The 21903-nt window shown below is 37.4% G+C and overlaps 1 protein-coding gene across 3 annotated transcripts in view; it reads right to left on the reverse strand.

The window, feature by feature from the left end:
• SEC24D (SEC24 homolog D, COPII coat complex component) overlaps positions 1 to 21903 on the reverse strand; it is a 110267-nt gene that overhangs the window by 15157 nt on the left and 73207 nt on the right. For all 3 annotated transcript variants that reach the window (XM_007999656.3, XM_007999654.3, XM_007999657.3), the window contains exons 11-19: positions 20179 to 20303; positions 15155 to 15346; positions 14480 to 14573; positions 7229 to 7345; positions 5936 to 6106; positions 2913 to 3009; positions 2638 to 2783; positions 1118 to 1256; positions 233 to 351 (exon numbers count right to left, since the gene is read on the reverse strand). In XM_007999656.3, the coding sequence (XP_007997847.3) occupies positions 233 to 351; positions 1118 to 1256; positions 2638 to 2783; positions 2913 to 3009; positions 5936 to 6106; positions 7229 to 7345; positions 14480 to 14573; positions 15155 to 15346; positions 20179 to 20303 (1200 nt within the window). The remainder of the gene's footprint in view (positions 1 to 232; positions 352 to 1117; positions 1257 to 2637; positions 2784 to 2912; positions 3010 to 5935; positions 6107 to 7228; positions 7346 to 14479; positions 14574 to 15154; positions 15347 to 20178; positions 20304 to 21903) is intronic.

Below are 21903 nucleotides of genomic sequence, written 5' to 3' on the forward strand. Positions count from 1 at the left end.
AGTGACTGTCAACTAAATATGTACATCCATTTTTTCTGTTCAAATTTTTAAATGTTGGCTATAAAAAAAAAAAACCACAGCCCCCCAAATTGCATTCTTAATCTTCTCAGCTACACGGCTTACTATAACAGCATCGAAGTGCCTGCAACATCATAAGCCTTCAACAGCTACGTGCTGAAGAAATGAGTAGTCGTTTGTAACACTTTAACATCTATGTACAATAGGTGCTCACCTGGCTTGCTGCAGAAGGACTCGCACAGTTCTTCCGGTAACATGCCAACATATGGGCAGTCTGATTAACTAGAATTTCCCGGATGACCTTCAAAGGCTGGTGGAGAACTGCTTTAAAAGCTATGTGCACAAAACAATGAAAAGGACACGAGTTTTAGCTCAGACACTGATCTCTTCAAATAATCAAATAAAAAAGAACAAGTTGCTATTATCTTCAGACCACCCAGCAAGAATAATAGCATTTAAATCTGTTCAAGTCATTTGCTAATGGTCTCCTCTTGACTAAATATGATGATCTAACCAATGGAGAACACTGGTCTACCTACAGCAAAAGGTTATATTGGCCAGATTTATCTTCAGAATATTAGAATTGTACACACAGAAAAAAAAAGGCCAATTAGTCATTTTTTGACGTCCTGACTTCTTACAGGCTGGATTGCTATGTTTTCCAAACCTTAGTGTAGAATTTCTCAAGGAAAGCCAAAGAAAATTCCACCTTGGGCCCATTCTATTTCATAGTTATCATGGTACGGATAAGCAAGTTGAGTCTAACATTAGAGATGGTCTCCATCCATTAACCCAATGTGTCAGACGGCATGATCACATACCATAATAAGGGTCTAAGCATAATATTCCTAAATTTCAATTCAGACTGCCACTCTACAAGTTAACTTTAAGTAAGTCTGTATAGCCTGGCCCTGAACTGAGTTATCTCACTTATTAACTTAGAGTTAGGAATGCTGACTATTCTCTCTCAACCTTTGCTTTTATTAGTTCTGAATTTACCCATCAAAAGGTTGCAAAACTACAGTGCTTTTCAGCTACTGACATATCTTGACTGAATTACTAAGCAAGGTTTACTGAACCTCAGGATTGGCAGTGTTACCTGACTTGGCAAAGAAGTTGATAAGAGCATCTGTCTCACAGCTCTTATAAAGATCAGCTAGCTGGGAGCTGCAGTTTAAGCCAAGATTGTGAATCCGAAGTCTTCTTTGACCACTGATTGTTGTGTAAAGCACAGCACACTGTAGAAGCAACATTGAAGTCACATGTTTTTCTGATTAACATATCCACCAAAGCTAGCTTGATCTTATTTGCATTTACAAAACACTGTGTACAGATAGATAAAAGACCTCTAACTATTTTTCCACAGTTTTTTTTTTTCTATTATTGTTAAAGAATGAACTACAGGAAGTATGGGAGAATAATGACCCATCCATTTGCTGGATTTCAATGTAGCACTTCACTGGTTTAAATTGTTGAGTGATTCACATGTAAATATCTATTCACATTTCTACAACTAGTCTGCATTTTTCATAGCTCATGTTTTATTACCAGGGATCGAGGTCTCAAACAATACCTCCAGGTGTTCAGAGCCCTACTCAAGGCTCACTGTCTTAAAAACATACAACTAGCTTTCACAATGGACTTAGATCTTATGCTGATGATATACATTTGAAGAATGCATAGATAGAAGCACTTCCCCAAATATCTGTGATTAAAAAATACTTTAATTAAAAGTTCTTCCTCAACCTAATGCCAGCCTCTCTTCATCCTTTAAAGATGATGCTAATGTTTGAAAACTATGACCATGTATATCTCGTGGTCATAGTTTTTCTTGTTTTAATTCAAAGTCTCCATGGCTTCTAGTTAGTTTCACTTTAAACAAAGCCAAATCCTATTCCACTTGCTTATAATATGACAATGTGCTTAACATGGTATTATGGGCTGAACTATGGCTCCTCAAATGTCCTAACCCCCTAGTATCTAAGTATTCGGAGATGAGGTCTTTAAAGTAGCAAATTAATTATAACAAGTTCATTAGAGTGCACCCTAATTCATTATGACTGGTGTCCTCAAAGAGGAAAAACTTTGGATATAGACATGTAACAGAGGGAAGATGATGTGAAGACACAGGGAGAAGAAAACCATCTACAAACCAAGGACAGGGGCCTGGAACAGATCCTTCCCTCTAGGCCCTCAGAAACCTTGATCTTGGAATTCCAGCCTCCAGAACTGTGAGAAAATAAATCTCTGTTGTTTAAGCTGCTCACTCTATAGAAGCTCTAGCAAATTAATATACATATGGTAGACGTAAATAGGTGCTGAAGGCTAACAGAAATGAATCCTGTTGGAAGTCAGTTTGCTAATGCCTGTGATACTTACCACAAGTTTGCTGGACTTGCATGCAATGACACATAATTGTCACTTCATGTAAGTAGCAAATATGAATGAGTACGGAGAATCCTCACAACTGAGTGCTTTAATCCACTGACTTTTGACTTTGGAGAAAGACAGCTGAGTTTTTATGAAGAGACTAACACATTTGATGGTATTTCAGTCTCCCCACTGATCACTGTCGGCAACAAACAAAAAAACAAAAGATGGGAATAAACTCTCAGTCACCTGGATTAAGGCTCCAGTGTCTTCACTGAGTTTGTCATCGTGCTTGAACTCCACAGTCACTGCCTTGTCACAATCGATGGCAGCCATTTCTACATCGGTGGTGTTGTTCATCAATATTCCACCAAAGAAATCAGTGGCTCTGAAACCTAAAACGGGAAAGAGGGAAATTTTGTTTCTCTTTATTTTACTGTTATTTTCTTTGTTGGCCTGTTATTAATTTGAAAAAGAAACAATTATACAAGAGAGACTTGAAGAATTGTATAAATGATAATTACCTGTGCTGGTACGAACCCTCATAATAGCATCAAAGCCTATTTTCTTTTCAATATCATTTCTGAGGTCGTTCAAAAATTGTTGTCTATCCAAGTGCATCTAAAAAATAAAGTCTGATCAATGTCCACCAGATGGCAGTAAAATACTTAAAATAACAGTTCTCATTTTAATCCTGAGGTATTTTTTAAATCCTGATTTGGCATATTTTTGTATATATCTTATGCTTCTTTGGTTAAAGAAAATATAGCATCTTTGGAGACTGTTTCTTAACTTTTGAAACTACAATCTCATCTATTATTTTCTTTCATTTTAAAATTTGGATGAGAAAATCGATTATTAATTGGAAATGGGAAAATTAAGAGAGCATAAGTGATCCACTCAGTGGCTTAGGGTTAGAGACAAGGTTAAGACCCAATGTATAACACCCGTTTAATGAGGCTGGGGAAGGCCTTGCAATTGGGGCTTTTAAAAACTCTGACCACATTCAGAGCTTTGTGAAGCTACGTCAGGAAAAGTAGAAACCCTTTCTCCTAGCCCTGTTAACTACTCTACAATCACCATATTTCTGAAAACTGTCCACATTCCACAACTAAGCAACATTTATATAATATGCACATGTGCACAGTACTGAGCTCAGAGGTCACCCAAGAGAGTAAACAAATTAGCTGAGCTTCTAAAGCTTCTCATCTGACCTTGTCAGTGAAGCTCTTTAGGAAATTCTCACTACTATTTGACACTGACACATGCATCTCATCCTTTCCCCCTAGTCCCAAACACGAAGGGAATGAAGGAGGAAAGGAAAGATGGAGATTACAGACACAATCTTTATAATAATTCCTGTAGTTGCTTACATACAACTGGGTGCTGCCTGCACAGTTCTTGATCATCATTTTTATCTTATAATGTTATTGAATGAAAAAGACTATTAAAGTTTGTGTTGTTGAAGATGAGAAAGAAATGCTATGGTAGGATTCAGTTTTGCAACAATTGGAGTAAATACAAACAACTGAATAGCAGCATAGGCAACATTAACACTCTTTTATTTTAAAATATTTTACTGCCTGTTTACATCTTATAGGCTTTTCCTCTGCTGGATTATAACATTTCTTTTTTAGTAAGATTGAAGGAATCAGTAATAATTATGAATACATTGAGGTACAAGTAAATATTCCTTGTTATATCAGAAAGTACATGGAGTTGGCACGTAACTCAAAAACGTAAAGAAATAGAAAAAAAAAAAAGTAATAAGCCTGGATGATTATACTGCAGAGCACCCCCTGCCTACACATCACTTGGTAGGCTGCTCTTTGAAGCCAAGTCACTACCAGGTAGATGATCACACCAGTACATAGCAAATGACCTAGCAAGAACCCCAGTACAATTCACATATGCCAGGAATGGAAGATGATCAAGTCCTTTTTGGAAAAGTGGAAAGAAAAAGTTTCTATGAAATGTATCCCCCTAGCTGGAAAAGGAGCTAAAATTGATCAGCACGATAGGCTTCATGTACCTCAATACCCAGAATGTGGGTAGAATGAGTAAGGGTTAGAATTCTGTATGATTATTAAGAGTTTATTTTGTAGAGTGTGCCTGAAAAAACATACTTTTATCCAGAAGTCTTAGAAAGAGTTGTTAAAGCTTTTCCAATTTCATTTCATTTACAATCTTTGGTCTTATCAAGTCCCTTAGTTTATAATATAAATATGTAACTGGTCTCTATTAATAATTTTATTGATGATTAATAAAAATAGATGATGACTAATATTTGTCATTTATGTTGGAGAACACACCTTCCCAGTCCATGCCTCCATGTCTGCTCAGCCACACACATTAGAGGCACACCCCGACCCCTTCTCCTTAGGTGAGGGGGAGTGACTCATCTGATTAATAAGTTTGGGAAAAGGAACAGAGTGGGCACAGCTCAGCCTCCTCTGGGTCCTCTTCATAGGAAGGCAGTTTGCCTGCAGGAGGCACATATTTTCTGTCCCTCAATACACTATGTTTTCAAGGCACACGGATCCACAGGAGAAACTCAAATTGTGCCCACTGTGTGCCTGGGTGTGTAAGTTTGTCAAATTCAGGGGGGAATCAGCACGCCCACCTGCCTGCAGACTCAGGTCCATTACAGTGCTGACATTTTGATTGTCTCTTGAATCTCTCTCAATTCAGGCTTGGAAAAGAGAAGTGTAATGAATTGATCCCTAAAATCCCAATAATTTAAAACAAATATGCAGTCACTTTTTAAAATATTATCTTAAGTATATTTTCCATAAAATATATTTTCCCCATTATGAAAGCTCGTATTGATATTTAACTCTGAGGATGAATGAGCTCATTCTATCACCAAACACTTAGGAAGTATGGAATTGCTGAACCATAAATATATATGGTTCATACACACACACACACATGCACAGTCGTCTCTCGTTATCTGTGGGGGACTGGTTCCAGAACCTCCCACAGATACCAAAATCTACCAGATGCTTAAGTCCCTGACATAAAATGGCATATTTGCATATAACCTACACACATTTTACATATCTCTTAAATCACCTCTAGATTAGTTATTTTTAAAGTTTTTGTAGAGACAGGGTCTTGCTATATATATAGCCCAAGCTGATTTTGAACTCCTGGCCTCACGTGATCTTCCCACCTCAACCTCTCAAAGCACTGGGATTACAGGCATTGGGCCACTGCGCTCAGCTTACATTACTTATAATACCCAATACAATACGAATGTTATGTAAATAATTGTTATACTACAGGGGATAATGACAAGAAAAAAGTCTGTACATATGCCGTATAATGCAATATTTTGTTCTCAGTGTTTTTGATCCGAGGTTGGTTGAAGCCAAGACACAGAACTCTCCTGACAAGAAGGACCAACAGTATACCTTGTTTTCCATCAGCTCTTGAATTTATATGTGTCATCTACCAGGGAACACAGCTTTTTAAATCCATAATCTAAACAACTAAAATTAAAATGGGAGTACAAGACCAAGGTGAACAAATTGCTGGCATTTACCTGGAAATTGTTATATTTATAAAGGGTTCCTCCAGTGAGCTGAGGAACCAGCCCTAGCGAGGCCACATCCACATACTGACTAGGAAAGAGGAAGAGTGTCACAGAGCAGCCGTGAGCCACGCAGTCCTTGGCCAATGAGTCATAGACATTTGTTTGGGGCTGGAAAAGTATCTGGAAAAAAGATGCAAAAAAAAAAAAAAAAAAACATAAAAATTACAAAATGTTTTTGTTTTAAATTTTAAATTTCTATTGAATTCTTATTGAATTTTCAAAATGGAGAAATAGACATTTTCCCATTAAGTGAACTGGGCTGAAGAAACACACTGTGCTCATCATCAGTGCAGTGGCCACCTGCTGAGCACCCAGTCTGTGCCAGGTCCATGCTGTGTGAAATAATTGTGTGTTCAATTTTATTTGATACTCCATCAATCCTAATGGAGCTGATACTGCAGCCCTTACTTTACAGACTTACATGAGGCAACTTGTGTGTTGTCGTGTAAGCACTAGCTGGGTCCCTAGATCCATAGCCTTATCCTTCCCACAGACGTTCCCCTACACTGTCAGAGGTTTTAGGTGAAGGCATATTTTGAGATCCCCACACCTATGCTTCATGCCTCAGGCCTCTGCCTCCAAAGGGTATTGTCAGATGGTACAGTCTAGATTATTCTTCCACCCTTTATCTTCAATCTGCTGTTTCCCCCACTTCCTCCATTTCTATAATAGTCTCATCATTCAGTCTCTCTTACGCTGATTATCCATGAAAAAGTTTGGGACCCTTTATTTTTTTAGATGGAGTCTCACTCTGTCACCCAGGCTAGGAGTGCAGTGGCATGATCTTGGCTCACTGCAACCTCCACTTCACGGGTTCAAGGAATTCTCCAGCCTCAGCCTCCCAAGTAGCTGGGATTACAGGCACTTGCCACCATGCCAGGCTAATTTTTGTATTTTTAGTAGAGACGGGATTTCACCATGTTGGCCAGGATTGTCTCGAACTCCTGACCTCATAATCCACTCGCCTTGGCCTCCCAAAGTGCTGGGATTACAGGCATGAGCCACTGTGCCCGGCCTGGGGCATTATTTTAATTTACATATTTCAGACATTGGTTTTTCTAGGAATATAAAATATTTTAAGTTGTTTGTAATCCAAAGTATTCCTGTAATATACAATGCCCTGGACTTAATTTATGAGATTTAGTTTCTCCCCTTTTTTCTTACATGAAGAACACATTGCCTCTTTAACTCCTCTTCATAACTGACATATGCATACTTAAAGAGTAACTGTTTACAAAGTACCTTCTCTTTGTCTGTATTAACCAGTTTTTTGTCATCTCTGTTTTTGAGCTTCCCTGGTGCTTCAGCAGTTGGCAAGGAAGAATGGAAGATGAACAGCTTCCCAGGACAGTCTGCTGCCTAAGAAAAACCCCAAAAACCCACAGAAAATGGCTTGAGTAGGAACATTTTAAGAGAATCAGAAAATAAAATATAAGTTATTTCTATGAGCTAAGCACTGTATTCATTTAATTTAACCCTCATAATAACCTTTGTGTCCTTGGGCAGGTACTATTCTATTTTATAGATTAGAAAACTGAAGCTGAGAGAGGACAAGCCAAAAGTCATAAAATTTGTAAATGAAAGAGAGCCAACATTTAAAGATAGGTCTGTGTATCATGACGCTTTAAGAAAACTATTAAAATGATGTGTTACAATGAAATACTTTCTTATTTAGCCTACAGTACAGTCTTTCAGGACCAGGTAAATCCCATAATGTAAAGTAGATGGTAGAAATCCCAGGATGATGATGCAAGAGAAGCTCTTATTTCAAATCTTCAGTAAACACGGATTAAAGCTACAGTGGTATTTTGAGGAAGAATGCATAAGAACGTAGTGGTGGTGTGGCAACAGTAGACACCAGGAACCAGCTATGAGGCAGGATGCCAAAAGGAAAAGTGTGGGATCAAGATTATATACCTGCAGGCTCTAGGAAGCAACAAAAAGAAGAGTCAAGCTCCATGACAGTCGAGTCAGCATTAAGAATCAAGATTTAAAATCTCATTTAAGGAGCTAAGAAGTAACCTACTAAGCAACATTTCCTGGAATTAAGTATGATTCAATATATTGTCCTTCCAACCCCTGCCTTTCACCAAACCACACTGCACACTGCTCCAGAGCACTGCCTCTGAAGTGGAGACAATGGCTCTGATCAGATATGTGGCTTTTATCCTTGTGAATCCTGAAGAGCTGAGCAAAGTAGCTCATGCTTGTAATCCCAACACCTTGGGAGGTCAATGCTGAAGGACTCCATGAACCCAGGAGTTTGAGACCAGCCCAGGCAACATAGTGAGACTCTGGTCTCTACAAAAATAAAAAGATTAGCTGAGCATGGTGGTGCATTCTTGTAGTCTCAGCTACTCAGGAGGCTGAGGTGAGAAGATTGCTTAAGCCTAGGAGTTTGAGGCTGCAGTAAGCTATGATCGTGCCACTGCACTCCAGCCTAGGTGACAGAGCAAGATCCTGTCTCAAACAAAGGAAGGAAAGAAGGAAAGAAGGAAGGAAGGGAGGGAGGGAGGGAGGGAGGGAGGGGAAAGGAAAGGGGAAGAGGAAGGGGAAGGGGGAAAGGAATCCTGAAGGCTTTCTAGTACAGGATAATGTCCACAGTCCTTTATCTGGGTGGGAGCAGGAAGGGTGAGAAACAGTGAGATGAGCTGCTACCAACATTTACTGCATGCAGCTCTGTGCCAGGCTCTTCACACGTATTTTCTTTAACACCCACAACCTTGTTCAGCAGGTACTATTGTTTGCATTTTAAGAATAGGAAAACTGAGACTCATCCAATTTGCCCCAGGTCACACAACCAGTATATGATAGCTTTAAAGGCCCTTTGAAGTTGAGTCTGAATCTATCTTTCCAGTCTTATTTCCAACATGTCCTTACCCCTGACATCTGCTTGCACTGGAAGTTTTAGCCACACAAGCTTCTTGCTTTCCTGGGATACACCACATGCTTTACACACCTCCATATCTGTGCACATTCTGTTCCCTTGGCCTGGAATCCATTTCTCCAGCTCTCTGCCTGCAGCTGTTATTTGCAAAGGCACAGTTGCAAGATGTGCAGTAAGTGCTACTAATAATAAGGTACTTAGGTTTGTGAATAGCTCTCTTAAAAACAAAGAGCGAGAATTCAAGGTCAGAATTCAAGGTCAGAATCCCAGTGTCTCTCTCAGTGAGTGACATTCTAAGCTCTGTGGAGTGGGTCAGAGAGGTGAAGACCCAGCTGACACACTGAGAAGGGGTGTAACCTGGGGCCTGCTGTCTTGTCTCTGCTATGGCCAGTAGTGAGCAAAAATGTGTGTGCTTTGATCTTATTGTTGCATGTATCTTTTACTGAAAATTACTGATAGATGCAGCATTAATAAGAACATACGGAGAAATGAAGAAGCACATGTATGAATCTACAGGTATATATACTGTATAGGACAAAGAGACTAGCAAGCTTTTGGCCAGTAAAGACACATTAGCTCCAATGACCAAATCAGAGTAAAATTTACAATAATATTGATTATAAAATGTTAAGCACGTTGAAAACTCTGAAATTCTATGACTGTGAATTTATCATTTCTGTAGCTTTTGTGTGTTTGTTTGAGATGAAGTTTCACTCTTGTTGCCCAGGCTGGAATGCAATGGTGTGATCTTGGCTCACCACAACCTCTGCCTCCTGGGTTCAAGTGATTCTTCTGCCTCAGCCTCCCGAAAAACTGGGATTACAGACAAGTGCCACCATGCCTGGCTAATTTTGTATTTTTAGTAGAGATGGGGTTTCTCTATGTTGGTCAGGTTGGTCTTGAACTCCCAACCTCAGGTGATCTGCCCACCTCGGCCTCCCAGAGGGCTGGGATTACAGGCATGAGCCACCATGCCCAGGCCTGCAGCTTTTATTATTATAAAAATACTTTTTAAAAAAATTGAAATATCAAAGAGGGTATAAAGCTTTAAACAAATCTACCTTCTCCTCAACTTTTCTTGCCTGGCCTACCCAATTCCTGTAAGGCATTCACTGTCAAAAATAATATTCATTTAGATATTCTCTACTCATATTAATATTGCCATTTTATACTACAGCAGTAAAGAACATGGGTCCCACCTGCCACGATCAGAATCAGCTATTTTGTTATCTGAATGACATTGGACAAATTACTTAACTTCTCTAATTCTCAGTTATCCCACGACACAGGCAATACATTAAACTATACAAAATACTGTTGGGATAATTCTATCATCCAGTACACGGTATTAATCATAATTAAACATACTTGATTATCTTGTTAATATTACCCACAGTAGGCTGGGCATGGTGGCTCACATCTGTAATCCCAGCACTTTGGGAGGCCCAGGCTGGCAGATCACGAGGTCAGGAGATCGAGACCATCCTGGCTAACACAGTGAAACCCCGTCTCTACTAAAAATACAAAAAATTAGCCGGGCGTGGGGCGGACATCTGTAGTCCCAGCTACTTGGGAGGCTGAGGCAGGAGAATCGCTTGAACCTGGGAGGCGGAGGTTGCAGTGAGCTGAGATCACGCCACTGCACTTCAGCCTGAGTGACAGAAAGAGACTCTGTCTCCAAAAAAAAAAAAAAAAAATTACCTATAGTAAAACTCTGAGGGAAAAAAAAAATCAGGGCCCACTAGGAAAAAAGCTCTATATTGTTTAAAAAAGTCATATTTATTTTTTCCTTATAAAATGGTTAATTTTAGATCCATAATTTCATAAACACACCACTATATAGTCTTTTATAAGTAGCAAATTAATAAAAGATAAAGCTCCTATGTGTTAAATGTTTTATTCCCTACAAAAATTTGTTTTTACCAAAGCCTGACTCTGCCTATAGGAGCGACTCATACAGAATTAATGAATGCCACATATCATTCTTACCATGGCAGAAAATAGGTTGAGAGAAGCTGGCTTGGAGAACTCATAGTTTGAAATTCAGCTCTGACACCCTTTCCTCTAAGAGACATGTTATTAACACCCTCGACAGAGCTTATTATCTCCATCTGCTCTTCTTTATAGAAAAGACTATTCTAGAATTAATTAAAGGCATTTGTATCACAACTTTAAGTATTCTACTGTCTTCTCTTGTAGATCAAGGGCTCCCTGAAAAGGAAGGACCTTGATTTTGTGTTTCTCCAACCCCCATTGAGACTACCACTTTCCATTCTATGGTGCTGCATAAACCATTGTGCAAGGAGCATTGTTTGTGATGCATTCCCCTGCAATCACATTTAGTATGTATTGTGGAGAATTTAAAGATAAATTCCCCCCAACTCGTCATGTATTTTAAGCATAACCACTAAAGGTCATTTTCCTTCCATTTTTTTCTTCTTCTTTTTTTCTTTGTGGGGGGGGCCAAATCTTACCCCCAACATTATGGTGGAAATAATAGCTAACTCAGAAAACGGCTCTTTGGCCAAGTGAAACGACAATGCCAGCAATTCATGTATAGTTGAGTTATGAAGGTCAGATTTTGAAATAAATGCAGATTTTGAAAGACTATGTGGGGGAAAAAAGTGCTATGAGTACAAGATGCTGTGGATATGGAAGCATTTACAACGGAAAAGAGTACACTGAAGCCTTCAGCTGGATATTTCAAGGACTTTTTGAAAAGACACATAAGAACTTTCCAAACAGTTGCTGTTTATCTTCATGACAAATTAGCAGTTTTTGTCTACTCTGTTTGCTTCAAGAAGTTTACTACTCCTGATTATATATAGATTTTACTTGGCATCTAGCTGATAGAAAATAAAGCTATAATTCAAATAGGGGAGTACAGTTCTGAGATGTTTTCACTTGAATACACAATAAGAAAGCTTTCACTTTATGTTCTTTCTATTTCTACTCCCTGTGCACAGGGGATGAGACTCTCATCTCTGGTATTCCGGGCAAAATATCCTGAGGTAATTGGCTGACTAGCCACAGTCCTGGGCTTTCCAAAGTTACTCTTTGCCCTTCTCCCACCCCCATTAAAAAAAATATAACCAACGAACATTACGTTTTGTATTACAGAGTTACATCTCTCCCAGCACACTGTGAGCAGCCTCGGGGCAGGAACAGCAGTGGAGCATCACGCAGCCTCTGCATGAAACTGGCACTGGAGAGAACAATGTTTACTTTGCCAGCACGGACGGTAGTAACTGCCATTGACATTACGTCCAACAGCGTCACTTTGTAAAGGTAGTTCCTTAACACGGTGAAACCCCGTCTCTACTAAATATTACAAAAAACTAGCCGGGCGAGGTGGCGGGTGCCTGTAGTCCCAGCTACTCGGGAGGCTGAGGCAGGAGAATGGCATGAACCCGAGAGGCGGAGCTTGCAGTGAGCCGAGATCTGGCCACTGCACTCCAGCCTGGGCGACAGAGCAAGACTCCGTCTCAAAAAAAAAAAAAAAAAAAAAAAAAAAAAGAGTTACGTACCTTTTATAAAGATAGTTCATTCTACTTTGTAAGAACACTATTATACTACTCATTAACTTTGTATTTATGAAGTTATCATGAGTTGTTATATATTCAGATATGTTTCTTCTCATTTTTAAATGTCAAGGTAAAAATATACATTACTATAACAATAAAATTGCAGATATGACAAAAAATAAGATGCAAAAGATATGAAGAAACATCACATCGGCTGAAAAGAGCTGGACTCTAGTAAACTGGCTGATAGCTGACTATACTGATTGCTGCAGTTGTTGGACTGCAAGAGCAACCTTGGAGAACATGGCTATTAAGAACATAGTGCTTTTCATAATGTATCATAATTAGTATCAAATTTCAGATACATAGAATGCATGTACACAATTTGCTTTATATATTTTTCCTTGTAAGCTGTCAAGCAGCCTCTAGACCTCTTGTGGACTGCCAGTGTGAAAACCATTGTTGTAAGACAGCATTGCTCCCTTTTAGAAATTAAATATGGGGTTGAGCTGGGACTCTACATTCAGATCCTCTGGCAGCCTGGGCTGTACAATTCTACTTTACTATGCTCTCTTAATTGGTGAAATAGTAGCTAATGAATATCTACTCATCCTTCCTTTCACACACAAATCCACGAACGTAATATTATTTCCAGTCCTAACTTCTCAGAGTAGAAAGACTTGTATGGTGATGTATGACTTATTGTGTACAGGAACATTTACATATGCATTTCTAGATAACTTACTGGAGGAGAGAACAACAAAAAAAACAACCCTTTCAAACTGAAACAGAAGATACTTGTTTGTAGTAATGTGGAAAAAAACAAATTCCCTTCTTTCTGAAGACCAACCAATTATTTGTTTGCTTCTGTTAGGTGAGCCCTAATATCTTCAAGTTACTTTATGATATAATATTTGTTATTAATTTTATGTCAAATTAACATATATTCTGAGACTTTTTGAGTGATACCCACAATAGCCTTTGATCCCATAAATGAATACTCTTGCAGATTAAAAAAACCCAAAAGAATCACTGTCTTAGAACCAAGTTATGCATTTAGATAAAAAATTATGTGGGAAGTGTTTCATAAACTCAGTTCTGTAATACAGTCGTTGCTGTTATTGTTGTTATTACTAAGCAGTTTATTTTAAAAGTTAATTTAAATTTAGCTTTAACAACAACATTTTAAAATTAATTTTAGAAACTAGCTGTCATGGCCAAAGTGGTTTGACTCTTGTGTTAAGGTAATAATGATGATTTAGAGTGAGGGTTTTTTTTTTTTGAGATGGAGTTTCGCTCTTGTTGCCCAGGGTGGAGTACAGTGGCACAATCTCGGTTCACCACAACCTCCGCCTCCCGGGTTCAAGTGATTCTCCCACCTCAGCCTCCCAAGTAGCTGGGATTACAGGCATGTGCCACCACACATGACTAATTTTGTATTTGTAGTAGAGATGGGGTTTCTCCATGTTGTCAGGCTGGTCTTGAACTCTCAACCTCAGGGATCCACCTACCTCGGCCTCCCAAAGTACTGGGATTACAGGCGCGAGAGTGAGTGCTTTTTAATCATTATGCCTTCTTCAGTTTACTGTCTTCATTACTATGAGAATGATAAGAGTCATTTTGGGCTCAGCTTCCCAACTGAAGACATGGCCAACCTCTCATCTACTTATGGCAATCAGCATTCACATCTCTGTCACTGACTGTCACAAGACCTTGGCCTGGCATGTTTGAAAATTCCATGGCTGTGGAGGGTGATATGGTAATCTGGTAGATCTGATATTGTTGGACTAATTTTAAAATAGACCATATAAAGTTCATATAAAAGCCAGAGGGAGGAGCTAAACTGGAAATCCTGGCAAAATTAGTTGCTCAGATGCTAACAGTGCTGGAATGGACACGCTGGGGGCAATCTGTGGTTTTGGCCGTTTCCTCCTGAGATTTGAGTGGAAGTTTGGAATAGCCTCTAGTGACCCACGTGTTTTAATGAAGACTGTATTTTCTTTCATAAATGAAACTTTCTTTCTTTTTGTCTCTCTGTTTTTAAAATTTATTTACTAGCAATCGGAAGTGGCTTCCTCTCACCTTTAGTGCTTCCATGCCAGCCTGGATGACAGGAGCGAAGACAGTCTCATTTTCATTAGAGTCTGCAAACATGTCTGGAATCTGGTCCAACAAACTATAAGACATGAGTAAGCAAAAGGTTTGAAATGTTTAGCATATTTTAATACACTTCAAGCATTAAATCACTGACATTTCAAGCCTAAACACATATGGTATTTATTTGACACCAACACCTATAGGTAATTTTCCTTAGGAAATGATATCTTAGCATGGCTTGGCACCAAAATCTATGATTTGAATGGAACATTTACAAAATCACTCTTTGTAGATATTTTTTCTATTCACTGCATTACTGATCTCTTAGACCATAAATTCTTGGAACAGTGGCTATATCTTCAGTTATGACCACCATCATTAATACATTCATCCACATACAGGAAATAGCTCCCTTGCAATACCTTTCCAGAAAAAGAGGAAGAACCAATAGGGTTGAATGTGAGTATTTAAAAAATTCTTTCTCTTAGATACTGGTCTACATTTTAAAAAGACGGACTTAACATAAATGATAGAGTTCAATAATCCATGTCTTAAAACCCCCTTGCTAATGATAAAACAATGTATGATTGAATCAAAACACGCTGCAATTAAAGACCAACACCTGATTCACTTTTAAATTATAATACACTTGATATTTACTTATGAATCACAGATTGAGATTCTTGATAGTTGACAAGGAAACCATCCAACAAAGGAACAAAGACTTCTCCAACATCAGTCACCACCATCATCTGAGGCTGGGCCAGATTACTCTTCACATTAAAGAAATGGAGAACTTTGTTATACGTGATAAAACCCACTCGAATTGCAGACATCTCTTCTTGCTCTTCCCTATAAGGAAAAAAAAAAAGTTTTTGAGATGCTTTATAAATTTAGATGAAAAGGAGGTTTCTATCTGAAATTCAGTAAGTGTGTCTTCTATAAAATACATAAAGACATGTTTAAAGTTTTTGTCTTACTTTCTGTTACCAGGTGTAAACAATACTAGTCATGGCAATAGGGGATAGGAGTTATTACAAAAACAAACTGATAAGGAAAAAAATCCTCAAAATTCTAGGTAAAAATCAAGTAAACACTTGTTCATATTTCTATAACATATTTATTTTCAATCTATAGAAAACAATAATGCTTTTTTCATGAATAAGCTAGGCTTATTACATTCCTAATAAACAAGGCTCTCTCAAAAGTCACCAGAAGGTCAGAAGAACAAATGGAATATTTGAAGCAAGGGATGAGGAAGCCACACTCATATTACTAAGAGGACAGCTGCTTTTACTGAGAAAACACTTGCTCCTCTTCTGATTCTTTTCTTACACATCAGAGAATCTTAACAAAAAACAGGCTAGATTTGGGGAACTATATACCTTATAAACACGTAGTATAAATATATAAAGTAAGTTACATTTATAAAATGACAGTGTAATTGTTATTAGGTGACCATTTATGATGGTCATGGCAAAGCACTTTTAAAAAGCTCCAAAGCTCCAAAACTTTAACAAAAAGTAGATTTTCTTTTTTAAGGAATTCCAAAATGAGGCCTTAGTATTCTAAGTGTAAAGGCATGAATGCTGTCATTCCAGTCTATAGTCTATAGTAAGTACATTCAGAATTTCATGGTCTGAACTTCAGTTTCGTGCTTGCTGAGTGCATTGTACAGTCTATTTTTCTCTCCTCTAAAAGAAAACACCTAGATACTATTGATGCCCTTACTAATTTTCAGTGGAGAATATTATACAGTGCTCAATGGTTAAGGGAAAGACACAAAACATACATGCCACTTTCTTTGACCGTTAGATGTCAGCATAATTTATTTTGATTAAAGGACAACTTTCTTGAAAAGGAACCTGGTTTGCCCAGCTTTTAAATTTTCTACATGGCCTAAAGAGTTACTCGAGTACAAGGGAGAGGAAAATGGAAGTATCTAGATGGAAGTATCTCAAGTTCAAATTGCTGATTCTGCTGCAGACTTACCAATTTCTTTGATATGTCAACAGAATACAGGCTGATAAGGTACTGGCTCTGAACTGTTTTCTTCTCTATTTCCTTCACTAACTGAGGGTATTTGTTCTTCACTGGGCAGTTTAAATAGATTCTCATAATCCCTTCCAAAAGCACTTGGAAACTGTTTATATTCTGGACACTTGCAAAGCTTTCAGAAATGAGAATCCCTATTCTTTCTAACTACACATACAGAGACACTCACACACACCTCAATATCCTAAATGGTGCAACTTTATGCAACTAACCACTATGCTATACTGCATCCATGCTTGCCCCAACCCCCACCCGATTCATTTGAATCTTACTCTTCAAAACCAAGTGCAAATTCTTCCTCCTCTGTGAAATCTCCCCTGATGCTACCAATTAGAAGTCATTTCCTCTTCTAAACACCTATAAATCATTCTCATTGGGATCTTACCATAAGGTACCTTTTAGTAAACATTTCATGAATCCCTGACTACACGCTAATAAAGGGCAGGACCCAAAGCTTATGTTTTCTGTCCCCTGAGGGTCGAGTACAATGTGGGGAATTCGATATTTTATTGAGGATGATTATAATGATGGTGAAAAACTGGACTTGGGATGGCAAGTTAGAGCCCCAACTGATAACCCAATAGTATACATTTTTTCCCAACTCCAGTTTAGTGATGTCACCCTGATAGTTTAGAACCAGCCTGGCTAGAAGCACTGACACCATGGATTGAGCTAACACTACAAATCAAGGCTTTATTTATTTATTTTTTTTTGAGAGCTTTTTTTTTTTTTTTACCAGCACTCCACTAGTTAAGCTCCCATTTCCCAGTAAAACTTTTTATGACATTAGGTGAAAAATATCCCAGCAAATCACAAAGGGCTTTTATTCTCTTTTAATAGTTAATTTAGAATCAACTAAGGTAAAAGACACAAAAGAAAATCTACAGAGGAAAATCTAGATTACTATTTCCCATTGGATTTGGACATTTTCAAGTGACGGGAAAGGAGTATCCTGGGATTCACAGGGTTCACTTAAGATCGAAATTAATGTTTTTTAAAAGCATCTAATCAGAACATCCTACATTATTGCAAAATATTAGTCCTGGTCTCCATGGGAATTTTTTTTTTTAATTTGTTTGAGAAACAGAACTGTCCTAAAATTTTCTTCAACAGTATCACTGCCTTATTAAATCATATCCAGAAGAAAACTAATTTTCAGCCTCTCCTTTATATTAATTCTAGACAAGTTTTGTGAAGTTATATAAGAGATTTCATAAAGACTAATATGTTGATGTTCTTTTTTTCAATGATTACTTCTCTCAATGCTTACCCCATCATGGAATGAACCTGACAGAGTAATACGGAAGACATTAGTAACTAGATGAACCAGAAAATTTTAAGATCTAGCACTGGGAACATTTTAGTTACAGCAGCATTAAAAACAGACAGACAAGACAAAAAAAAAAGCCAAATTAACTAAAGAGTTTGAGCTGAATAACAGATGAAACATTTCAAATCTTTTCTTTCCTGTTCCAGAGAAGTCAGAAAAGTCTGGCGACCTTGAGAGGCCAAAGGTATAAATTGAAAGTTAAATAGTAAAGAATGAGGCCTTCCTTTTTCAAAAGATCACCTAATAGATTAACACACCCTAAAATGTTAATCAAGACTTCTGACTGTGCTTTTCAAAAAGCTGTTTGGCAAGTAGATCAAATTGATGACAATCTCACCATTAAAAAAACAAAGTTACACATATGCACAACCCAAAATAAATTTCAGGGGATAAGAAACAACCAGATTTGTTTTAAAAGATAAAGGAGAAAAAGGTAATTGGCTTGAATAAAATCTTTTAAAAGAGAGATCAGAATAGTGGCAGAGAATAACCAACAGTATCCTTTTATTTTTTTCTCCTATCTTTACAAAGTCACACATCTCCGCTCCAGTGGGACATAAAGTTATAATGACACCAAAGGAAAGAGTGTGATTTCATAACTTATATCAAAGGCTATTAGCTTCATATCACCAGCGTTGATAAGGAAGAAGGGACTGGTGAAGTAACTGTCTAGGATAATGGATTCATTTGAGAGAAGGAAAAGAGAGAAAGACCATTTCCAGAAATTAGAGTAGTTTTCTTTCATGCTAATCAAGTTCAAAATTCAGATTAAGCCAGCCCCATGAGAGAGTTCTGTAATAAAATATATCATATTCAGTAGAAAATCCATACTTCTCAAGTTTCCTTAAGAATAGGGTAAGGGAAACTACAGTCGCAAACACATCTGCAGGCATCAGATGCCTTTCTTATGCCACCATCTTCAACTTGCTCCCAGCTCATTCTTCATTTTATAATTTAGTTTGAAATTAACTCAGTGTTTTTTAAACATCCCCACTGCTTTTCCAAACCATCTTTGAAAATATTATGACTTCAGCTTCACAGATACAAACAAAACTACTCCTGGGAGGTCCAGAGTTCGTTTATCTGAGCCTCACATCTCCCAAAGCACCAGTCATACGTGCAAAGAATATAGAGGGGTGGGGACCCAAAGATTCATGGAGCTCTAAGGGCTGAAGCCAACATCCCACCCTCCAGAAAAACATCCTTTTCCAGAACAAAGATTGCTGATGTTCAGGGAGGGGACGGGACACGTAGGGACTAAGTTACAGACAACATTTCCCAGCCTGTTCATATTTCCTCGCATGAGGGATGGCATTCTCCCTGCTCATGAATCTCCTTACTAGATGTTATTCCTCATCCTAAACAACTAGCTTTTATAATAAGATAATTTTAAAATAGCCATGTTTGATATTAGTTTTAGGAGAGGCAATAAGACAGAAAAATAAAAGGATAGTGCTAGTTATTCCCTGCTAGTTTCTAAATATCTCTCTTAAAAGCTTTTATTCAAGCCAAGATACATTTTTTCCTCTTTATCTTTCAAAACAAATCTGGTTGTTTTTTCTCCCCTGAAATTTGTTTTGGGCTGTGCATGTGTGTAACTCTGTATTTCTTATGGTAAGATTGTCATCAGTTTAATTTACTTCTTCGTATTAAAGCAGGTAATATGCCAAACCGCCTTTTTAAAACACGGTCTGAAGTCTTGACTAAGGTCGAGGGTATGTTCATCTGTTAGCTATTAGAATTAGTTTCCCACCTTTCCTTGCTGCCCTCTTGCAATGGCAAGGAATGTGGTGCATCTCAGGCTGTTAAGTTACAGGACACAAAGGCAGTAAAGCTGCAAATGGGTTGGACAGCTTATCATAAGGGCAAAAGGAAACTGCTTAAAAATCTACCATCTCTGCCATAAGACAACAGTTCAGTTTCCTGTCATCCCTTCGAACTCTGCCATGCTCAGCAACTACTAGTTTCCACTGGAAAATCAATGCTTTGAAAAGTGAGTAACACCTCCAAAGTCTTTTCCATCACACTGTTGGGATTCTTCTCATAATTTATAATGTACTTTGAATGTTTTTTACCATAGCATTTTTTTTTTTTTTACCAGTTTGTTTCCTTTGCTTTGTACAAAAGATCACTCTAACTTTCTAAGGACTCAAAACAATGGTGCTGTTTGATTTATGACTAATTACCCAATGTCCTCATTAGCAAAAAATATCAATTGGTCATTCAGGACTTATCTTCTGGCCAATAAATTAATGAGGCAATAATGTATAAGTTGTAAAAAGAATGACAGTTCCCTTACTTTGGAAGTTTTTCCAGCATGGTCTTCAGTTCTTCACATATGAGTTTGACAAGTCCATTCTTTATGTTACTATATGAAACATCAATCATGAAGATAAAGGCTGGTGGACTGGGAGGCTTATTCTTCTATAGGAAAGCAAACACATCACATAAATAGATATAAAGTAAATACATTGCATAATCAAATGTCAATACACATCAGAAATTCTTGAAAGTTATCAGATGTTTCATTTAATATTTAGGATATAGCATCTATGGAATTAAATCATTTTTCCAGAATATCTAGAGCATCTGGTTTCAGATGCTATTAAAAAGATAAAAGAAGTTGTTTATTTTTCAGGGTATGACTTGGGTCAGTATTGAATTAGACACTATTATGACATCTAGCACAGAAGGTTCACTTTTGCAAAGCTTTATTATTACAGTTGCTGAAGGGAAAGTACAGAATTATGGCCAGACTTGCTTGTAACTCTCTGCCTTACAGGTCGAAATATGTTTGGCACACTAACAAATTATGCTAAAAAAGAGTACACATAATAGTGTTTGTTTTTGAAACTGTAATAAAACTTCATTAACTTGGATGTCACTATTTTAGACTCTCTTCTTCTATCAGCTCTTTCCATTTTAAAGATATGAAATTGTTTAGGAAAATATAACTGTATACTTTTAAAAACTGTACTATATTTTTAAGCACTGACCTAGTTTTTTACATATTTGTGGTAACATAGAATGTTAGGCCTTTTATCTGTTTAAAACAATCACTGTGACATAAAGCAGTTGCTATGAAAATGTTTTTTAGTTGCTGGTCCCTTTACTGGCTGGTGTTCAAACAGCTTTTAGGAAGTGATCCTTCAGTTGCATCTTACAAAATATTTAGAAAAGAGAGCCACAGGCAAACAACTCTAGTGACCTACACTACAGAATAAGGAATTTAGACCAACTTAATTTTTAACTTTATAATAAATAAACAAAAATGTTCTAAAATTGTATTGTAATTATTTTAAAATTAGACAACAATGTCTGTAAATTATCTTACTGATTCATTCTATATCCACTACAAGGTTAGGTATAACTTTTTAAAACAAAATCCTTCATTTTAAATAAAAACAAATTATAGGACTTAAAAATCATCATCCTGAAAACTTTTACCAAAATCAGACCAACAAAGAAATGAAGGAACTCTGCTGTCTATGTGAATAATTTTTATTGCAAATCATTCCTGATTCACACCTACTTTAATTCACAGCATAGACTTATGCTGATTTATATCAGAATATATAATGGATGAAAATAACAGCCATTTCCATTAGTTAAACCAAAACCTCTTTGTGACAAACCCAAGTGTGCTGTACCATTCTTGTAATCCCTTCTATCAGCATTACCAATTCCTCATGGAATATTTTCCATATCTCCAATTGGCACATTTCTACAGAAATGCTTCACTATAACTGGTTTTTGAAATATTCAAAATTAGTTCATCATTCCTCTAAATCACATTCTCTTCCCATTTCTCAATATGGGAATAACATCACTACATGCCAACTTAAGGCTTGAAAGTGTGAAATTAGATTTGGCTGTTCCTTTTCCTTCAATAACTGAGTCCCATTGTTTTCAGTTTCAGAATGATTCTTTAACGATGTTTTGGCCCATCCATACTCATAACCATCTGAAAGCTTGTCATCTTGTACCTAGGTAACTGTCAGGGTTTTATCATTAGCTTTCTTAA

Source organism: Chlorocebus sabaeus, chromosome 7 (genome assembly GCF_047675955.1).
Source record: "Chlorocebus sabaeus isolate Y175 chromosome 7, mChlSab1.0.hap1, whole genome shotgun sequence".
NCBI classification, from domain to species: domain Eukaryota; kingdom Metazoa; phylum Chordata; class Mammalia; order Primates; family Cercopithecidae; genus Chlorocebus; species Chlorocebus sabaeus.